The sequence below is a fragment of the Triturus cristatus genome, chromosome 9 (genome assembly GCF_964204655.1).
Source record: "Triturus cristatus chromosome 9, aTriCri1.1, whole genome shotgun sequence".
Lineage (NCBI taxonomy): Eukaryota > Metazoa > Chordata > Amphibia > Caudata > Salamandridae > Triturus > Triturus cristatus.
Window position 1 is genome coordinate 1,025,769,265 of NC_140592.1, and position 21,359 is coordinate 1,025,790,623.

General features: G+C 43.1%; 1 protein-coding gene across 9 annotated transcripts in view; it reads left to right on the top strand.

The window, feature by feature from the left end:
- The window catches only part of AREL1 (apoptosis resistant E3 ubiquitin protein ligase 1), a 632,176-nt gene that overhangs the window by 135,799 nt on the left and 475,018 nt on the right, over positions 1 to 21,359 (top strand). For all 9 annotated transcript variants that reach the window (XM_085626755.1, XM_085626750.1, XM_085626754.1 and 6 more), the window contains 3 exons: positions 13,175 to 13,418; positions 16,538 to 16,707; positions 20,084 to 20,264. In XM_085626755.1, the coding sequence (XP_085482881.1) occupies positions 13,175 to 13,418; positions 16,538 to 16,707; positions 20,084 to 20,264 (595 nt within the window). The remainder of the gene's footprint in view (positions 1 to 13,174; positions 13,419 to 16,537; positions 16,708 to 20,083; positions 20,265 to 21,359) is intronic.

A 21,359-nucleotide genomic window follows, 5' to 3' on the forward strand; every position in this document is an offset into this window, starting at 1 on the left:
GAGACCTGCGTCAAGGACATCTGGATAGAATAAGACTGCCCAGTATATACAAAGTCAACCCTGCAAGCTGCCCAGGAACCAGCAATACTCTTCATGCTGTTGAGCTGCTCCGTTGCCTTATAAAAGGGAGAGACTACATCTTCACATACCCTCCCAACTTTACTTGCATCTTTAGTTGTCCCTTGGAGAGTTTGGGAATCTTGACCTCAGCTCCTGGCTTGAAGCCATCAGCCGCAGGATGTTTCCCTTATTCTGAAATCATTGGAACTATTTTCCTAGCTTTATCAGATCAGTTAATATTGCTGTTCAAAGCCACAGTCAAGACCGTTTCTCAAGCCTAGTAGCTCACTGGTCACTGATCTTGCTGGTTTCCACTGTGAGTTTTCCCTGACTGTTGGTGGAGTCACTCCTGCTCCAACGGAAAATCCTGTACTGTGATCGATGAGTTTTGAGGTACTGACCACTTAAGGGACGCCTCGGGAGAATGGGAAGTTAGCTCAGTGGCTACTGAAGTTTAGGACTGTGGCCATGCACTGTGCCACTGGTGACTAGGCAATTCAGTCACACTTGAACACAACCTTTTAAAGTTTCTAGCATGCATCTAACAGAGTGCATTTCTGAGCACATTCATTAGGTCTCGCCTGAGCCAGCGCATTTTTTTTTCAACTTGTAGCGCGAGGCGCGTGCGCTTGTTAAACATGGCTGTTGTCTGCTTTTCTTTTCTATGTTTAACAAGCGCGAGGCGCGCGCTTGTTAATTAGCGCTGCGCGCACCACGAACGGCGCACACTGCTCTCACTCGCCCCCGCTTTTCTCAGCTTGTCTTCTTGCATGCGCTGTAGCTCCCATCAACCTCTAACGAAATCTTCAGTGTGTGGTGAATGCAGCCGGTGATCTATGAGGAGTTATGCCGAGAGCTCGGGCTCGACGCCGGTCCCTCTCAGTCTCACACTCATTCTCCCTTCATTCTTCCTTGCCGTTCTCTTCCCCCCAGCTCTCTTTCTCCTCGTGCCTCTCCCTTAACACCTTTCTATCTACTTCTGCCGCTTACTTCTTTGCTATCCTCTCTCTCATTCTCTGCTTCTTTTCTCTACGATTCTGTACGTGCTTTTAGGGAGCATTAACCTTTTATCAGACCTAGATGCTTTTATTATGTGACTTTGCGAGTTTCGAGGCCGCTAGCTGAGCAGACATTCTTTTTCAGTGGCAGGGGCCTACTGCACCTCACCCAGCCCCCTTCTTAACATATACACCGTCGGCGGTGCGTGTAAGTAAAGAGGAGTTATCATTCAGGGCAGGTCATCTCACTCTGAGCAGTGCATTGGCATTCTGTGAGTTAAAACCCGTGACGTGAGGGGTTACAAATAGAACCAATTTTCCCTGCAACAGCAAGAATCCTTTCAGTAGGGTTTCCCTTTATCAGATATTTAAGAACGCCTGCTGTGACGTCGTACAGAAGGCAAAGAGGTTTATTAATAGATCTTCGGAGTGAGACGATTATTTCTAATTAGTTATTAACCTTTAAATCCCGTATAAGGAAGGTGACCTAATACATTTCACGTCTCATTCGCTGTTCAAGTGATGTGTTTTTAGAGTTACCCTGATGAGGATGTTTGCAGAACCGCATGTGCTAATTTCCACTTGAGAAACTCTGTCCATCTACGCTATTTCCTGTTCTAATTTCCTGTAATTACTTCCATGCTAAAGACCCCTGCTGACAAAGGCGACTTCAAAGCTTGGTTTTGCCTATCCCTGCTGGATTGGGGGAGGCGCAGTCCGCGCACCTCTACCGTTAGGTGCGTTGAAACCTTGTGTTGAACTCTATGGTTAATCAGAATTACCTCTGCACAACTTGGAAAGCATGATCCCTGTAGTGAAAGATTCGCCACCGCTGTCTGGAAGGGAACGTCTTTCAGAAAGAGCTTTGCGTTTCCTTTGAGGGAATACGTTTCTGCGGCATTTCTGATTTCATGCTGCGACTATGAGGAACCGGAACCGGAACCGCAAGCCGAGTGTAGTGTTGGTCTGAAGACAATAATAGTTTTGCGTGCGCATACTTTTGCAAACCGCTAGCGGGCCATGAGTCACTTGTGACACCTTTTTGCTCGTGCTGGCTTTAAATCAACAGTGCATTGCATTGAAGTCCAGAGTGTTTGTTAAAAGCTTAACTACAGGTCCCAGAACGCAGCTGCAAAAAGTCCTTCAAAGTACGACAGGAACCCCTCCATTTTTTAGGTCTCGCCTGACCCAGCGCATGCGCTGGTCTGGCGAGACTTTTAGTAAGGGCTTCAAAAAATTCTACCATGGCCGGCCTGCAGCTTGCGTGCATGTGCGCGGGTGCACGCTTACGAGCAGAGGCGCCATATGACTTTCCTCATCATGCTCATTAAGCGCATCGCTCGCCGCGTTTGATCGCGATCACTTTCACTTTCCGTTTTGCTGTTCTCAGTGAGCCAGTATTTTCACGGCCACGCGTGAACATCCACAGGCTCAAATGATACACTTCAGCTGCTGTGTCTGCAAAAAGACACAAACAGACTTATTTTTATATGCTGTTTTTGCCAAAGGGGGACATGAATTAATACACAGGACCGTGGGTCCGATTTCAAAACAGCGAAGATTTGGTCCACAGCTCTTTATAAGAGTCAAATGACCTTGGAGTGCTGCCTAGCACATGCAGAGGCACACACCAGTCCACGGAGGAAGGCTGCTTTCCAGGGTAACTCCTGGTCTCTGAGGAAGGGCTCTATGCACCAGTGGTCCCACTCTAGTGTAGCTGCGCTCCAGCCTGGAGTACGCGACAGAAGCATGTCATTTATGGAACTAGTCTTCCTACTCCTGAGACCCAGAACTTCTCTTTAAGGCAGATGGACTTTTTTATGACTCGTGGGTGGTGCTCTATTTGATAGATTGATGGCACTTGTGTACCATGCTAACAGTATTTGTTTTCCCCTACATGTCGTTACTTAGGAGCAAGTGAACATCTCACCTAATTTCACTCTGTTTGCCCCCTGTGCCTGTTGTCTTTGTTTACATTCTGAACTGCATGCATAAGATCTGCAGTATTTCACACGCTGCTACATGGCTGTGTTTCCAGTGTGACCCTTCGTCATCCTCCTCCTCTCGCACTCACTAGAGTTTTTGCAGCCAATTTTCCTGAGGGATTGCTTACAATCTTGTATATTCCTGTTTCTCTAAAACACTCTGGTTTGACACACCTGCCAGCAGTGCCTTTCTGCATCACCTTTGAGGGGTGGCTTCATCTGGACCATGTTGTCCGTTTTCTCTTTCCGAGATGGGTATTACTATTTTCTACAAAACCACTCCCTCATGTCACGGGAATTCATTTTTCCCATACCGACTTCTCTCTCTTGCAACTAACTCTTTGGCCGTCACTCCTAGGACACGTAGTGACTCTCTCACCACAGGCGCACCACAGCACGCCAACATCCGGGTCACAAATAAATGAATTAAACAAGCTGCCCGGGGAACAGAAACCCCTCCAGCATCTGACAGGACATCTTACCTTGCTCCTTAAAGGGCTATACTCTTCTTAGAACATTCATTCTTGTAGCAATGCATTTACAAAAGAGAAAGCAGAAATACCATTATAGTGACGTCAGCAAAATTACCAGACATGCTGAACATCTCACACCAAAGTGTTGGGTTTTATGACAACGGCCGCCTGCATCAGGGATGCTCTTTGACATGCCAGCACACAGAGTGGCACGCGCAATGTTGTTGCAATGGGCAAGCCAATATAAGCCATTACTCCATGCATGAGTAGCCACTCCAGGCCAGAACCCTTGCATGTGATCGTAGGCATGTGCGAAATTCACGTAATTTGCTTTTGCATAATATCTTGAAATTTCAGGAAAATCACTCGGTATTACATGAAGTGCAAATCCGTCATTTGGTGCTATATTTTAGCATGAAATGCATCCTCGTGTGAATTTTTGATGTGAGGACGTATTTCATAGTGAAAAAAGAATGCAGAAAACACAAATGGCATGGGTGAAAGCTGTTTGCATTCTGGCGTTTGCATCATTTCCTGGTGTTCACTGTAAAATCTTGCCACAAATGGCACGTAATTACATGACAATGCCATAACTTTGTGAATTTCAGGTAATAAGCATAGCATGAAATTCTCAAAATTACGGCAGCATAATTTAAATTTTCCCCAGGCCTACCTCGTGTTTTTGTGCTCCACCATTCTGTCAACCATTTATACCCTGAGACCTGATGTGGATACAACAAGTGGCAGTAATACGGTGTGCAGTGATCCGCTTGACAAGTCATGTGATGATACAGGGGTAGTGTTAGTCACTTAAAGACCCAATTTGCTACAATAAGGCCACTGGTACTAAGTACTTTATTGTACCACCACAGATTTCAACATGAGGGCGTCAGATTGCAAATAAAAACAAGAATTGGCATAGCCAATAGGTCTTGTCTATGGGACCTTATAAGTGTTTAGCCATGCAACAGTTGATGTTGTTGCACCAAGGATATTGTGCTGCCTTACTAAACACTTATAAGGTCCCAAAGGCGAGACCTATTGGCTATGCCAATGCTTGTTTTGAGTATGCCTTAAAGAATGCCACTGGTCCAGGTCTACTCACCCTGACAGCCCCTTCGCTGTCATGTCTCATGGTTATTGGATGCTCTTGCCTACTCCCCCGATGATTGCACAGTAAAGTGCGCCCTTCGAGATCACACTTCCCTCTCCCAGTTCCTTTCCCACATAGTTTCTCTTTTCTCTCTGTTATTGTCTAGCCACCCTTTCCTCAATCTTCCACCGTCTCGCACATTCCACGCAGTTATTTTCTCACACGGTTTCTCATCTCCCGGGGAAAACATGGCGGCCGCTAGCTAGAGTGGCTCGCACGCTCTCATCAGCCTCCTGAGATTCCCGCTGCTGCATTAGCTATGCCGACAAACATACGGCTCATGTGAGATCTTCAGTCATCAAGGGTTCGGAAGAGTTATCGTTACCGTTCTGACTCGCAGGCACTCGCAGGCACTGGCGAATGTGTTTGCTGGCGATTTCTCCTTTTTCTGCTCCTGCTCCCGTCTTTCTCCCGAGTTGGAGGCGAGCAGCCGTGGAGTTTAGCTGCTCGGGGGGCATACACCGCGTCCTCTCTCGGCGGAAGAACAGGAGAAGGGATCCCGACGCCGAGGGACACAGTGCTGCGTAGGTTTCGCCTTGTTGAGAAAACATCGGAACCGGAGACAGATCAAGTGGCGGCAGACTTGGAGGAGCCAGTGGACTGGGGCGACTCTCCTCCGGCAGAAAGTAAGGTGTCTGATCTAATCAGGGGGGAGAACAAGATAGGCACAAATAAAAGCAGTAACAATATCTCTAACCCTCGTCTAGGATCTACAAGAAGCAAGACTAAGAGTTGGGGTAGGGAGCTTAGGCTGGAGGATAGTAAACCACACCTCCCAGAGTGCATCTTGGGGGTGGCCTCAAAGTCAAGGCTGGAGCATAAAAAAAGTTTGGGCGAGACTAAGGGCGGCTCTGCCAAAGTAGTTAAAAAACATACCAGACAAAAAAAGGCAAACAACAGGAATTTGAAAGCCCCAGGGGATATAGCCCCTTCACTGCGCTCCTATTTTAAAGCGCTACCCCAGGTGTTGGAGATTACGCAGGATATGGCTGCATCTAGGGGAGAAATTTCACAACTTAATAAACAGGTCATACCAAATGCCACCCCCAGCTTAAGTTCCTCTTCCAGACTCCTTACTAAAGTGGCGATACCTGAGGGCTCCTCAGAAATTATTTCACCAGACTTGGTCGCGGTTATGGCTGCAGAGACTGCTATTCTCAATGAATCATCTAACCAACAAGTCAAGCAGCTAACTGGAGGGATACTAAATCCAAATGTGCCAGAAAAAGTGACGATAGAGGAGGTTGAGGAGGTAGTGGATCGGGGTCAGTAAGCTCCGGGGGTGGGCAATACTCTTGAGGCCCTAGTCAGCTCTATCAATGCAATGAGGGAAGAGATTCGGCATGATTTCGCAGTTTCTAAGACCAATCAGAATGACATAAGAGCAACTTGTGAGCTATTAGGTCAAAAGGTGGAGGGCTTATGCGAAAGAACTGGTATACTGGAAAGCTCAGTAGGTCTTTTAACAACTGATCTAGAGGCTGCTAGGTCCAAAATACACACCCTTCAAAGAGATGGGGATAACATGAGAGAGAGGGTCGAGGTCTTGGAAAATTATTCCAGGCGCAACAATATCCGACTTCTAAAACTTCCAGAAGGTAAAGAAGGTGCGGACCTTAAAGGCTTTATAATTCGTTCTTTGAAGGAATCCCTAAATCTTGTCGAAACAGCTGAAGAATTAGACAAGGATATTCAGCGAATACATAGAGATCCATTCCGTTTGAATCCAGTAAGATCTAAACCCAGGAAGGTGTTAGTCAACTTTTTGACTTACGCACTCAAGGAAAAGATCCTAAACCTTGCTCTGAAAGCCAGATCGTTGAAGTGCTCTGATTTTTCCTTTGAGATACGTTCGGACCTTTCCAAAACCACACTGGATAGACCGTGGGAGCTGGGGCAACGTATGGACAAATTCAGGTCCTTAGGAGCGAGAGTGCAGATGAGGTTTCCAGCATTTTTACGGATCATGTACAACAACAAGATGCACAATATTCGCTCTATTCATGATGCTGACGACCTACTAGACTCCATTCGAGAACAGGCCCAGACTACAAAATAACTGATTGCGATCAACTCCGCATGGTTTTTCTGAGTCCTCATGCGCAACGGGTAGTTGTCTCTGCGCTTGAACTTTGGCCTCTCTTCTTTGTGGAGTCTAGATTAGGATAAGTTTACACGAGGGTGACTCTGTTCATGCATCGTCGTGTAACTTTTGACACTTAGAAATTATAAGTTGATTAGAAAAAGTCTTTTTTCACTTTCTTTTTTCCTTTTGACACTTTTTATGGGTCATCCGTTTTGCACCTATAACAGTTGGCAACAGCAGTCTATTACCTTATAATATAGCAGCGGGGGGATTGAAAGGTAAGGCTGTAGGTGGGCGTAAATCTGGCCAGACATCAGGCTAGAATAGGTAGGGGAGGGTTTTCCAGGGGGGTGGTGTGGGGGCGGTGGTGGGGGGGTAAGCTATTGTATAAAAAAAAAACTCATTTGTCTACCTTTTCTACTTTCTCAGGTTAATTTTTTCATAAATAAGATTTTCCAATACGTTAAAATCAAAATGTCATTATATGGGGGGCGAAACAACGAAAGAGTTGGGATAGTATATACAGCATGACATTAACACATTATATCTCCTGGAACGTCAATGGTCTGCGTGTGAGAGGTAGACGAGACTGTATTTTACAGTATCTGAGAGACTCTCAGGCGCAGGTCCTAGTTCTTCAGGAGACACATCTTCTTAAAACAGAGGCCACTGCCCTGCTAAAAAAACATAAGTGGATCGATAAATTCTGCTCAACAGATCATAATGCCAACATTAGGGGGGTCATATTCATTTTTTTAAAATCTGCTAAAGCACAAATCTTGGACTGTAAAGAAGATCACTCAGGGTGATGGTTATTAGTGAGAGTCTCGTTAGATGCTCAGATTTATACTTTAGTTGGCTACTATGGCCCTAACTCCGATGATTCTTCACATTTGGATGCGATTAGGAACCATCTAGTATTAGTTCGGGATCCAGTGATCTGGATGGGGGACTTTAACATCGTTCTTAACCCCAGACTGGATGAATCCGTAAAATCTAGACTCTGCAGTTCCGTTAAATCTAGGCATACCCTTATAACTATTATGACACAACTTGGTTTGGCGGACGTATGGAGAGAAAGAGCGGGCAACAAGTTAGGGGTTTCCTTTCGGAACAGCCGCTTCAAACATAAGTCTAGAATTGACTATGCGCTTTTTAGCTATTGGCTAAAGGATTCTTTACACATGATAGATTATCTACCTTCGCACTTGTCAGACCATTCTGCACTAGAATTTTCTTTAAAACTGGAAAACACCACCAATTATCCATCCTGGTCCTTTGACCGGACTCTCTTGCTTGAAGATGAAGAGGTCAAGTTTTTGGCAACTGAGTCTTCAATCTTTTTTGACATTAACAGGGACTCTGCAGGCTCGGCTGTTGTCTGGGAGACTTTTAAGGCCTTTTTAAGAGGTCAGATTACCAACAGAGCCTCTTTTAGGCGGAAGATATATAGAGAGAGGGTGGCTTGCCTTGAGCAAGATGTGAAACTCTTAGTGTTAAGGATTGACTCACCCTCAGGAACATCACAGGAACAGGAAAAATTGGCCGAACTGAAATTACAACTGAATAATATCCTACTGGAGAGAGTAAACAAAAGATGGGAAGCATTTAAGACTTCCCAATTTGAATTTGGTGAAGCCGCAGGGAAAGTGCTAGCCTGGAAAATAAAATCTGACCAAGCTCTCAAATTCATTAAGGAAATTAGGATAGAAGGTGAGGCAGCGACAAGATCTACCAAACTAGACATAGGTAGAGCCTTCTTTGAATTTTTCGAAGATATATATAGGGAGGTCCTCCCTAATGACCAGCAGGCAAGAGACAGTTGGCTGGAAGCCATCACGCTCCCAGCCCTCTCGACAACACAAAGTAAGGCCTTGGAGTCTGAGATCACAGAGGCTGAGGTGACCAAAGCTATCCGACAACAAAAAAAAGGGAAAGCGGCTGGTCCAGATGGTCTGCCGGGGGAGATTTATAGATCCTTGGAAAATGTCATAGCCCCTTTGCTGACGACCCTTTTTAATGGTATCCTAATAGAAGGTAAGTTGCCGCCTAAATCTTGGGGGGAGGCTACAATCTCCCCTTGAGTGCGGGTCATATAGACCAATATCATTATTAAATAATGATTATAAAATTTTTGCAACAATTATTTCAGCTAGATTGGCTAGTGTTATTGGTGCTATAGTCCATCAGGATCAAAAAGGTTTCATTAAAGGCCGACAACTATCCGATTTAACACACCAACTGATAGGAGCCATAGACATCGCTTCTGCTTTCTCCCTACCTTTGGCCACTCTAACCTTAGACGCAACTAAGGCTTTTGATAGTCAACTGGCTCTACCTCACTGATGTACTTAAAAAATTCAACTGTGGGGATGGCTTTTGTAGAACGATAAAGCCGCTTTATGCTGCCCCTTCGGCCAGATTGCTGATTAATGGGGTCTTGACAGAGGCCTTTGATATAACCAGAGGTACGAGGCAGGGCTGCCCGCTTTCCCCCCTCCTTTTCAACTTGTATATAGAACCATTTGCCCAGCTTTTGCGGGAGGAGGCTAATATTCCATCTTTTAGCTTTGGAGAATGGGAAAGGCGGGTAGCACTCTATGCGGACGATATCTTGATTTTTACTTCTGACCCAGTAAAGGTTTCTCATCTCCCTCTTCCATTGTCTCACCGCCCCTTTCTCTCAATTCCAAAGTCTCTCACATGGGTTTTTATCATGGCTCTGTTCCCAGACTGATTCCTATCTCCCTCTCACACTGTCTCTCCGACCTTTCTTCTCTCTTCCACAATCTCACACATCCCTTGCAGTTCCTTCCCCACGCTGTTTCTCCTCTCCCTCGCTCTACACTGCAGCCTCCCTCTCTGCACTCAAACAAGTAGGCCACGCCTGCTAAAATTATATATAAGAAAAAATACATAACTTTCTGTTGAATTTGATCTAAACAGCCCCACCCACTTTTGGATTCTGTTTTAACCGATCTTTGATTCTCCAGGTAGGTAGCATACATTTTCTGATACTGCACTGTGGCTTACTGCTAAAATTATTCGGCGTGACGTTTTCCGTGTTCATATAATCTCGCATTCCTTCTACCCGTTCAGCAACAGAACTGCTTCAGGGAAGGGAGCGACTGCATGATGACTCCCTTTAGGAAAGTTTATTTCTTAACTTTAGCAGTTTACAATGGTAAGCACCTGGACTGTGTTGGTAGATTAACATAGAAGAATAGCTTTCATGATTGGGTGTGAACTGAACCACAGAGAGCACAGCTAGCAACAAAACAAGCATTGGCACAGCCAAAAGGTCTCGCCTTTGGGACCTTATAAGTGTTTAGCCATGCAACAGTTAATGTTGTTGCACTAAGGATATTGTGCTGCATACCTAAATACTTATAAGGTCCCAAAAGCGAAACCTATTGGCTATGCCAATGCTGGTTTTAGTTTGGCATCTGCAGTCAGTCCATTTTGAGGATTTTATACTTTATTTTGAACACTCCAAAGTATCATTGACTCAAAGGCTTCCGAGAGAAACCAAGAACATCCAATTGATTCCCCGTAGGATATCACTGAGCACAGGGCTCAGTATTAAACTACTTTCTACTGCTTAGAGCTAAGGAGAAACCATAGTATTTGGGGTTGGTCCTCTGGCCCAGAAGGTGCATAGTGATCTGTGTTTACAGTGTAGAATTTTGCTTACCTATAGTCTTTTTTTTTTCTCAAATAAATGGAACCATCTAGACATTGAAAGTATTCTCTATTATTGTATTTCTAACTGCACACACTCTACCTCCTTGACTATTTGGCCCTGTTACCCTGAGATAGTCAGAGTGAAGTGGTTAAAGCGAGCTAACAAACTCTACGGTCTCCCACTGTCCTAGGGTGATATTCCGGTGATCCAGATCTGGTTAGGGACACTCACTCCATTGACTGAATCTGTTTCCAAATACTCCTCAAGAGTTGAGACATACATTTGCATTGCGACTAACAGGTTTACTGGCTCACCATTCCGATAACCCGTGGTAATAAACCATACCCACCACAGGTCTCTCCCAGTACAGTCTAAGGCCACGATCTGTTCTGGCAGCGTCAGGTCAAATTATCTATAGGTTTTGAGCTTTCCCACATTTAAGACATTATGAATAGTAACCCTACATCTCATGTTGAAGTAGAACACAGAGATGTTTTCATTGCTGGAAATAGTTAATATCATTATTTTAAAACCCTATCTTGTTTTTTTGTTGTTGTTGTTTTTTTTACCCTGAAGGGCATTCTCCATTCCTAAATCTACTGACACCCATGCCAGTTATTAATACTTTGCTCCTTTTATTGTTTAGCTAGTGGCCTGACTTCACATCAAATCAGCCCCATAACAATAAGGCAACACAGAAAGTGCACGAAAATGCTATTATAAGCAAAGCATTCATTGTCAAGGCTTAGCCATTTGGCATAAAACTACAGTAGAGAAAGGGGCCCACCAAAATAAAAAGCAACAGGCAACATCACAGGGTAGATTGACTTTCGGACAGAACAAAAACAGTTTTGTATTTTCCACCACACAGTTTTCATTTCCTATGCTGACTCCAAGAAGGGCTGATACTCTGGGCACAGGCCTCTTTTGTACATGCACACTCCATGCATCCTCCTATCCCGCCAATTGGAAAGCTAGTATCCAGTGGACAAATAAAAAGCTTCATGTGTAGCAGAGACATTCTAAGGTTCTTGAAGCATTACATGTACGAGACCAGGAGCACTCTCTTGCCCAAACTAAAAATGGCCTGATATTTAACAGAGTCTACAAGTGGAATGTGTGTATGCACATGCCCAACTTTACCATCCTAAATGTATCTGTTTGTGGTGCATGAGAGGAAGCTAAGAGTCCTCTTTTTTTGACACATCCCACAACTGCCATGCATCTATAATGACTGACATTTCTGCTAGCGTAGCAGTCCAAAGCCACTTACCTTCTTGTGAGCCTCAACCTCTTTATAATGCTTGCACAGGATTCCTACTCTTTCCTGTCCCACAGGCTTGCTTGTCCTCTGTAAAGTAGAACTATATATTTCCAAGTCGGATTCCAGATTAGAAGATCGTCTGACCAATTTTTCTGCCCTTTCTTCCCTAAGCTGTAGATAAGTTCCAGATCAACTTTTCCCTCTTACAGATGTTTCCATAGCTGTTCTGTTTGATAGCTTTACATTATCCTATATCTTTCCCATGTTTCTCACTTCATTGTCTAGGAATCTCTGATAACTTTTTAGCTTGTGCTTTGCTGCTTTCCCTTCATCGCTTCCGGTGCCTCAATCCTTGTGCCCAATCAAAGTTCCCCCACAGCTCTTGGTCCTTTTGCCCACCTGTACTTCCCATGTGTATCTCTACCACTGGATCTTGGCCTTTCTTGACTTCCCTTTTTTAAACTGTTTTTATTATTTCTCAGTGTAAGAAATAAGACCATCATACTGTATTTAGGAGCATTGTAACGCAATATATGGCCAAGTCTGCCTTCATTCTACTGTCATAGTGATTTCCCATGAGCATTCCCAGTTTTCCTTTTATTGCGGTGTTACTTCCCCATGTCTCTGAGATTGATAGTCGGGTCGAAGCTCTCAGTTGCGTTCAGTACATTGCGCAGACCGATGAAAACAAACATAACTCAGAATGTCGAACATGAAATGCCCACATCCTTTGGTTCTTTTCCTTTGCTGTTCCATTGCTCGTGGTCTTCACCTTAACTTAATTAACTTATGCTTTCCATTTTCCTATTGATCTTTCAATGTCTTTCAAGCCTCTCACTCCATGGTTCTAGGCATGGGCACTCCTTAGTTATCAAACCTTTCATACTTTGCGTTAGTTCCCCAGAGCACTCAATTCTCTTAACCATTGTTCTTGCCCAGCATATTCCCTTGTTTTAAATTCTCTCTGCTTTCTATGGTCATCATCTTACTTATTGTACATTCATGGCTCTGGATCCATTACCATCCTTGCCCCTTGTGCTTTCTAAATTCTTCGATATTGGTTGGTTTTCTCCTGAGTCTGTATACAGTCACCCCCTAGCCCCCTTTTTTTTTTCATTTACCGTTTATTCTCTATTACCTCTATCCTCTCCAGAGGGCCAGCCATGGTTGTGCGTCCTCCTGCATCCCATGTGTGCATATTTGTTCTCTGAGGGTTTGAATCTTATTACTCCTAAATACTTCTTTGTGGAAGGTCTGCCTGTGACCCACTCTAACTTATGCTGTTTTGATCTTCTCTCTTGTCCCGCCAGTACAAGACTGTCACACCTCTCCTCCTTTGCTTGCCTGATTTTCCTCTGAGCCTATATTTTTCCTGTTCCCTGAATTCCTGAATCATCATTACATGATATATTGTTTTTCTTACCATACAGTAACCTTTTTGCTTATTTCCTTTCCTTTTCTCCTATGCAGTTATATTATAAGAATGGGCAGCCCTTTCCTGCTCACACCCAGGTACCCCTGGGGCTGCGAGTTCACATTGCACACATTGAGTTCGCATTGGATGTTCCTGTCACACAGGAGGTCCTACAAGAGCCGCCTTTCAACATGGTGAAAGTAGCATTTACAGTGCGCAAAGCTGGGCGCTACGAAGTTTCAGTCAAGCTTGGAGGTCTCAATGTTGCATACAGTCCTTACTACAAAAACTTTCTGGCAGGTAAGTGTAATTTATGTATCAAGCTATTCCAAACTAGAGTATATTTGAGGAAGTCTCCTTATCTGATTTTCAATCTCTCGTAGCAACCCTAAAACCTACATGTTATTCTGATGGTCCCGCCATAGCTCATTTTTGTGAAGATTTTCCTCAGTCTGTTATGCAGCTTTAAAAAACAAAATGTATTTGCATTTTCCAAAAACATAGCCGTTACAGGATTGCACGTTCATGCTTAGTATTCCTAACATTCAATTGCTTGTACAAAACTTAACAGTTACAAAACCTTAGGACAGTCCAGCATTATATTTGGTAGGGACAATGTTTACATTTTATAAGCAGCATCTACTAAGCCTTTGTATCAACAATACCCAAAATATAGCTTACCACAGATCTAATTCTGTTTATTGCAGCTTCATATCTCAGCAATGTATTTCTACAGTTGGGAGTTTACACAAATAGCTTCTGCAGCAGGTGATACTTGCTCCATATTGTCGGATTGGTTTGTACGCAACCACTCTAAGATAGGGTTCCAGATACCTTTAGGTCTAGACGCTGTAGGCATGATTCCCAGAATAACGAAAGTTGAGTTTGACAATATGTAATGTCCTGCAGCCATGCCTTAGCAGATGGGACACTTGATTTCTTCCAGTGTATGGCTTCCCTGCACTTTGCTAATAGTAATAACATAGCATGTATTTTCCGAGAGTTTGAGGGTGTTTCCTTCACATACCCCAGTAAACCGATCAGTAGAGAAGGTATTGTTGGTACATCCAGGACTTTGCCCTATAATGTTAAATATGTCTGTCCAATAATTTGCTACGGAGGGGGCATTCCCAAGCCACATATAAAAAGGTTGCTGAAGTCGACCTACATCTCCAGCAGTCGGCAGTTGGCTATAGGTTCATGCGGTGCAGTTGGAAAGGGGGTCTATAAAATCTATGCAGATACTTAAAGTGTATCAACCGCAAATTATAATTGGGGGGTAGTATTCTTAGTTGAGCACAGCAAAATTTCCATTGCTCCTCTAAGAGTGGTGGGTTTAATTTTGTGCTCCATACCTGTAAAGCTCTGGGCTCTGTCACAGGACATATGTTTTGCATGGAGCACCTCAGAGAATGTGGGTGGGTGCCACATCCTGTACTGCCCCAGAAGGCGGGCGGAAGCTGTTGACTGGGTATAGGTCTGCATATGTGTTCATGCCTAACCTGTTGGCTAGAGTTACATTCCTCTAGAGCTGGCAACTTGGGGTTATCTGTTATGCAGCTTTTAAGGTGTATACTGAATGCATATTTATCCAAGGTTAGTTTCCCTGATTGGTTGAAAGCTGGCTTCACCACTCCATGTTAAAAAAAGAGCCACACTGGTCAGTTCGCTGCTGAGGAATAATCTATCAGTTACAAATTTACCCTTACTAGGTAAAACTATTGAAATCCGGGTTCTCTTAGTTGAAAATGTATATTGATTTTCCATGTTTGGGGTTTATCTGTCCACATTTTGTCTGGGTCACAGTACTGAGACAGTTGCTTTCCATGTGATAAATGACATTCCTCATGCTTCCAATGATTGGAGCTGCTTGTTCATGCTGCTAGATCTCTGTTCAGACGTCTGCACATGGCACTACAGGGCACTGCTTTCTATTCTTTCAGTTCATATGGACTTTGGTATTGTCACGAAGAAGTGTAGACCTTTCCAAAGTCACAGATAACAATATGTCAACATGTGTTTACTAGGTCCCATCCTGCTATGAGCTGGTGACGTATACTGTGGCTGAACATTCCCATTGTATTACATCTCTATTGGAACTAGCTATTGGGCGATATGACAGTGTATTGTTGTGTTTCATTTTATAGTTTTGCCAAATAATTTCAACTTTGTCTGGGTCATCCGTGAACGATGACTACTGTCTCTGCAGTTGAGGCGCAAATGGCAGCTGTCAGTAATATGTTTCTTTATACTAAGATTGAGTTTTCACTCTTAAGGCTGTCTCATTTGGTCAGGTCTGGGTGTCCATTGTTTCTGTGGGTGGGATCATTCCCATTATGACCTCTTAGCCCTGTTCATTAGGTTTTCTCTTGGATTACAAAATGTTTTTTTACAACCATGTAGCACAAATACATAAATTGTCACATTTTTGGTTTTCACTACTTAGATGTTTGCACAATTCCTGTTTGCTGATCCTTTCAGGTCAGTTGTACAGATATCCAAGTTAAGCCACATTTAAGGCAATATTGATTTGCTGGTTAGCATCCCAAAATCGCCCCATTGATAACCAATTTGCATTCAGTTACCCACCTAGTGGTTGGAGCTAGAAAATGTCCTTTTTTCTCCAATGTGGACTTTGCACCACTTGTAGTTTGTTTAAAGCTTGGTCCCTTGATCTATAAGACCTTTATTCAGGAGACTGTGCATTCTGTCTCAAAATTACATATTGTTTGGAGAGTGTACTCTCGGTACCAGACGCTGATAAGGAAGTATTCACAAACCTTAAGTCAGGCCGTTCCTCAAGCAACCTCAGTTAGTGTTTTGCAGAGGATTCAACACGTTCCTGTTTTCAAAATTAAAGATAATTGGAATGCAATTACATTATTTCCTTGATAGTGAAATTGAATAAGTGAGTTGGGCTCACTTTCTGATTGATCTTATTCAGCTTTATTGCTGCAGAGAATACATCAATGAATGAATAAAAAATTAATGAATTAACACCTTTAGTGCACTTCATCAATCTCATTTTAGGAAGTTTATCATTTGTAAATGTTATGTACTTTGTGAAGTACAGTTAAACTTTCTCGGAATTTTAAATTTGTTAAATCCATGTTAATTGGAATGTAAAGTAATGGACTTTTTTCCTTATTGCTCAGATTTTGTTTTGCAGGTCAGGGCTGTGCCAAATGGCATGTGTAGATGTGCTTTACTGTTGGCCTGTGTATGAGTGTGCGACTGTCAGTGTATGTGAATGTCTGTGTTTTTCCACTTTGTGTGTTTGTAAAGGAGTGTTCTGGTGGGTATCTGCATGTCTTTGTGTCCATCTGTGTGAATCTACATACCTGTCTCTTTGTTGTGTACGTTCCTTTTTAGCACTTGTTTAGCACTTTTTTTCTTGGCTGCTCATCTCTTCTTCCCAGGGACCGTGGTTCCTTCAAAGACGAAGATTGTTTGTCACTTCTCTACTTTGGTGTTGACTTGTGGGCAGCAGCACACCCTGCAGATCATTCCAAGGGACGAGTACAACAATCCCACAAGCAACTCCCCCTCCCTTACAGATCAGGATGCTTACACCGTGGACATCCATGAGGTACGTTAGCCACAATGTACGAACTCACCCATACTGCCCCACCAAGTGAAACCCTGTAATGTAAGTATCATCTTGGAGAGTCCACTAGGGAAAGCCTTCTTAGTAGAAGAGCTTTCTTCTGAGCTTCAGCTCGGTGAAGCTTCTACTACTGAACACTTCAGCGAGCGTACAAGATGAATCCACCAGGGTAACCCTAATTACACCTTCAAACTGGTATGACGTACCTAACACTTAAACATAGACCGTGCATGAGGTGAGAAATGTTTGGCCAAAATCTAATATCCGAGTATGCATAAAGTGAGACTTCTTTCTACAAGCTAGGACCTTCAACCTGGTTCGACTTAGGCAAAGGTAACATCTAAGCTTAGATTGTGCTTGAGAGGAGAGGTCAACCACTTGCATTTCACCTCAGACTATTCATAAGGTGAGACTTCTGCAAGCTGATTAACACCCCAAAGAGACTAGAAGAAGAAACCTCACATTGAAACGTCCAACTGGAGGGGCCAAGCACCCTCTACCTAAGTGTCTACATATAGTAAAACTTTCTAGAGTGTTCAAGAGGTGAGTCTTTGACTTGAGACATCCACTTAGTGAGAACGACGTCTTTCGACAGCCACAAGTTAAGACTCTCCTTCAGCAAGCTCAAGGCAAGAATTTAACTTGAGGCATAGACAAGGCGATAACCGCGTCTAGAACATCCACAAAACGAGACAACACCCCACACCAACAATCACTTTAGGTGATGCCTACTTGCCCCTAAAGGGCTCAATAAGTCTAAGACTCTCCTTCCCTAGAGTATGAGTGTGGGAGCCTATCCACAGTATACACAAGCTGACTTCTTGAATGCATGGCAATCATATGGCAGGACTCCTTCTTAGCACAAGTGTCGGTGTTTGGTTGAGGGAAGGCATGTCATGAACAGAATGTTAATGGGTTTGAAGGAACATTTTTGCTGTGGAGGATACATTAATAATTTTGTATTCATGTTATAATGGAAATAGGGTGCGTGTCCTTTGGTATATGGCACCTTATTTGCTTCTCACTGAGGTGTGTGACCATGTAATATCTGATCCTGAAAGGCCCAAGCAGTATCTAGGAGGTGGGGATATTGATATGCTAAGAAAGAAGGAAGTAAAGTTTTCACAAAACACAGGAGTATTTTATTTTTAGTTTTGGTGCACAGAAGTTAGTTGTGGAGGCTTTCTGAGCTTATTACATTTTGCAATATATCGAACTGTTGACAGAAATAAGACCACAAATCTCATCTTCCGGTTAGGCTGCTACCAATATGAAGTGAGTGCACAACCATCTTCAAATAACCCCAAGACTTAAGAACTGATAGACAAACGAAAAAGTGCCATTCCCCCCCCCCCCCCCCCCCCCCACCCATTTACAATCAAAATATGTTTGGTGTGGTTATGCACACCGCTGCCTCTCATGCAATTTTGCAAGTTAAATGTAAACGTACTTGCTGACAGTGTGCTAGATCTTTTTGCAATAGAAGCAATTGTAACAACACTGGTGGTGAAGTCCACCTTTTTTTATATGGTGCAGTAGATCTGAATATTATTGATTTTTACCCCCTTAGAATCTTCTTTTCTCAGTTGTCATCATTTAACAGTGCTTTCCTCATCATAACTATGGTATATTTCAATGGTATATAATTTTACCAGCAGTTGTTCCTGGTGGGCTCCTTATTATTGGCTGGGTGGGGTGATCCTCACCCTCTGCCAGAGTCATAAAGTAGCAAACCTAACGACTTATGTTTAAATCCTCAGAAAAAAAAGAGCTTCTTAAGTGAAGCTCGCCTCCACTCATTTATAGGTCTGTTTTTTATAGCCCAGTATTAAAATCAAGATAAGGGAGCTTTTAGTATAAGATTTAAACCCAAAATAACAACCACATGTACACGAAGCACTCCTCCAGCATTGACATAAAGCGCTAAGCAGGGGATTGAATCACACGTGGTTATCTTTGGTCACCGTATTTTAAGGTGTGAAACCCGTGGCCCTACCTTGGAACATATCTGGTGGTGATTACCAATGTAACTCCATTTAAAACCATTTGTTGATAATTTATCGGCAAATTTATAAATATTTCTTTTCATACATATGAAGACCGAAACTCTCAGACACGATTGAGAATAAGCACAAATAGCTGGATTTTCAATTTTAATTATATCGGCGACATGATAAGTGAAGTCATTAGCATCCTATTTTCCATGTGATAACGGTGTAACAAATAATACGTACACACTGGTTGCGAGAGAAACAAGTATCTTTTAATGTCCTGATGAAGGTGGTACTGCAATAATCTTTTACCACTAAAACGCGTCGACGCACTCTTCTGTTTTTGGTTATATCCAGGAACTGCCTCATGTCAAAAAACAAATAAGAATCAATAGACTGATGGTGACAATATATTAGATTCCTGTCTGGCAATAACCTTTAATTGATGAATTTAAGTATTTCACATATCAGTTGTTTTCTCTCATGATGATTTTTAAATTCTTCTTTTAACGTATATCCATTGTCGAATTTTGTAGTATATTTTTATATATTTTTAATAAATTCTGACCGTGGTACAATTCGCAAGTTCTTGTCTTCGTGTACATGTGGTTGTTATTTTGGGTTTATATCCTTGTTTTTGTCCTTATCTATCTAGGTTGTGTTTATATAATAGGAATATGGTTGATTGGGTATGTGTGAAGATCTTATTATAAACAATTGGGTCCAAGAGAAATTTTTCTTTTTGATTTACCAGTGGTACCGTCTCTTGGTTAGTGGGGTCACTCCCGTTTTTTATTATTATAGCTTTTAGTATAGTCCTGCTTTTGTTTTTCCTTTATTGCAGCTTATCTGGCTTTCATGTGCTAGCACATGGATACACAGTTTTTTACAAAGGCAGACTTGTGCATGTATTAGTACATTAAACCAAGACCAGTTGGCTTTGCCATTGCTTGTTTCTTTTTTCTAACTCATTTTCATGAGTTTTTCCTATGTTGACCTGTTACTGTACGTCCTTGTCTTTGCTTCCTTCTCTCGTTTTTAATATTTTTTAACTCAATTACCTTTTTTCTCCCTCTTAATCCTCCCTCTCTCCTCTCTCCTCTTGCCTCTCTCTATTGCCTTCTCCCTCTCCTCTCTCTTCCTGATGATCAAATCCCTGCTGCTGTCCATTTTATATCTGCTGCTTTGTTTGCCCTGCCTCCTTCCATGTGCCCTTCCTTTGCCACTTTACCTTCAATTTCTCTTGTCCCTCTCTTCCGGACCACCTTCCCTTTTACTTTTTCATACCATGTGCTTTCCTCATTTTGCTATTCCCTATCTGTCTCCCTCTCCACCTGCTTTTTTCCCTTCTACTCCATCGCATACAGCTTGGCCCTCTGGAGGAGGCAAGTGCAGGAGTCTCATGTGATAAATCGGTGGTATCGAACAGACAGACGTGTCAGGTGTTCCTGCGACTAACTCTGCACGAGAGAGGCTGCTTCCACACCTGCATCTCCTACCAAAACCAGCCAATCAGCAATGGTGACTTCGACATCATTGTCTTAAATGGTAAGCCGAGGCTATGATAATTGGTTACGTTGATTGATTTTTCAGAGCAGGTGTGATCATTGTATGCTGCCAGAAGTAACCACATTCTGCATATCCCATGTCCAGAAGTGATACAGACCCAGATACACCTGCCTCAGTGACACCCTATATGATCCGTGATTATTAATTTAGAGGAAGGCTTCCTCAAAATGAGGAATTCTGGGCCTTGTTATGAAAACCAAAGCGCAGTCCTTGTTGGAATGAGCCACTAAAGTAACCTGTGCTCCGGTAACTTAGCACAAAGCAGTCAGGCTTAACTTAGAGGCAATGAGTCAAGTATTTATGCAGCACGCAAACCGTAGTAAAGTGAAAACAGAACACAAGCACTACCCCAAATCTATTTAGAAAAATACGGTACAGTTTAAAAAATAAAATGACACCAAAATTACAAAAATCCAATTAGTGGACCCGAAGGTTTGAGTTTTTAAAGTTTTAGGTGAAAATATAACAACAACGTGGTTATCTGTTTGTGTTGGGCCAGGGGAAAACTCACAAGTTCAGACCGACCGTAATGGAGCTCAGGTTGGACATGAAGGCCAGTTTAGTCTGGATGATGAGTTACCTTCTCAAAAGCCTGTGCAAGCGGTCTGTTCATATAGTCCACGAGGAGGAAGCTGTTTGCATGAGGACCAGGACGGGCGTTGCGGGTGGTTGCTTTTGTAGGAGCCAGTCTTCGCTGAAGATTCAACGTTGATGCTGCTGTTCGTGTGAACAGCTGGTCTCTCTGGGCCTTTGAGTTGACAGTCATCATGAACGGTCACTGTTAGCACAAAGAGCAGATCCTGCTGGAGTTTCTCATTGGCGGTCATCTGTGGAGGTGGATTCTTGGTGCGAAGCGGGTTACTTTGCTGTCATGAGGAGCCTAAAACCTCTTCTATATTTTGACCTTTTTGTTAGGAGGAGTTTACACTACCAGCTAAGAGCCCAGGACCTGGGCACTTCTAGGGGATCAGGACTCACTCCAGCAGAGGCCGTTTCAGGGAGGCCCTTGTAAGCTTGTTGTGTCCCTGTAGCTCAAACAGGTCGTCAGCCAACTGATCCTTGGAGCCCACGCTC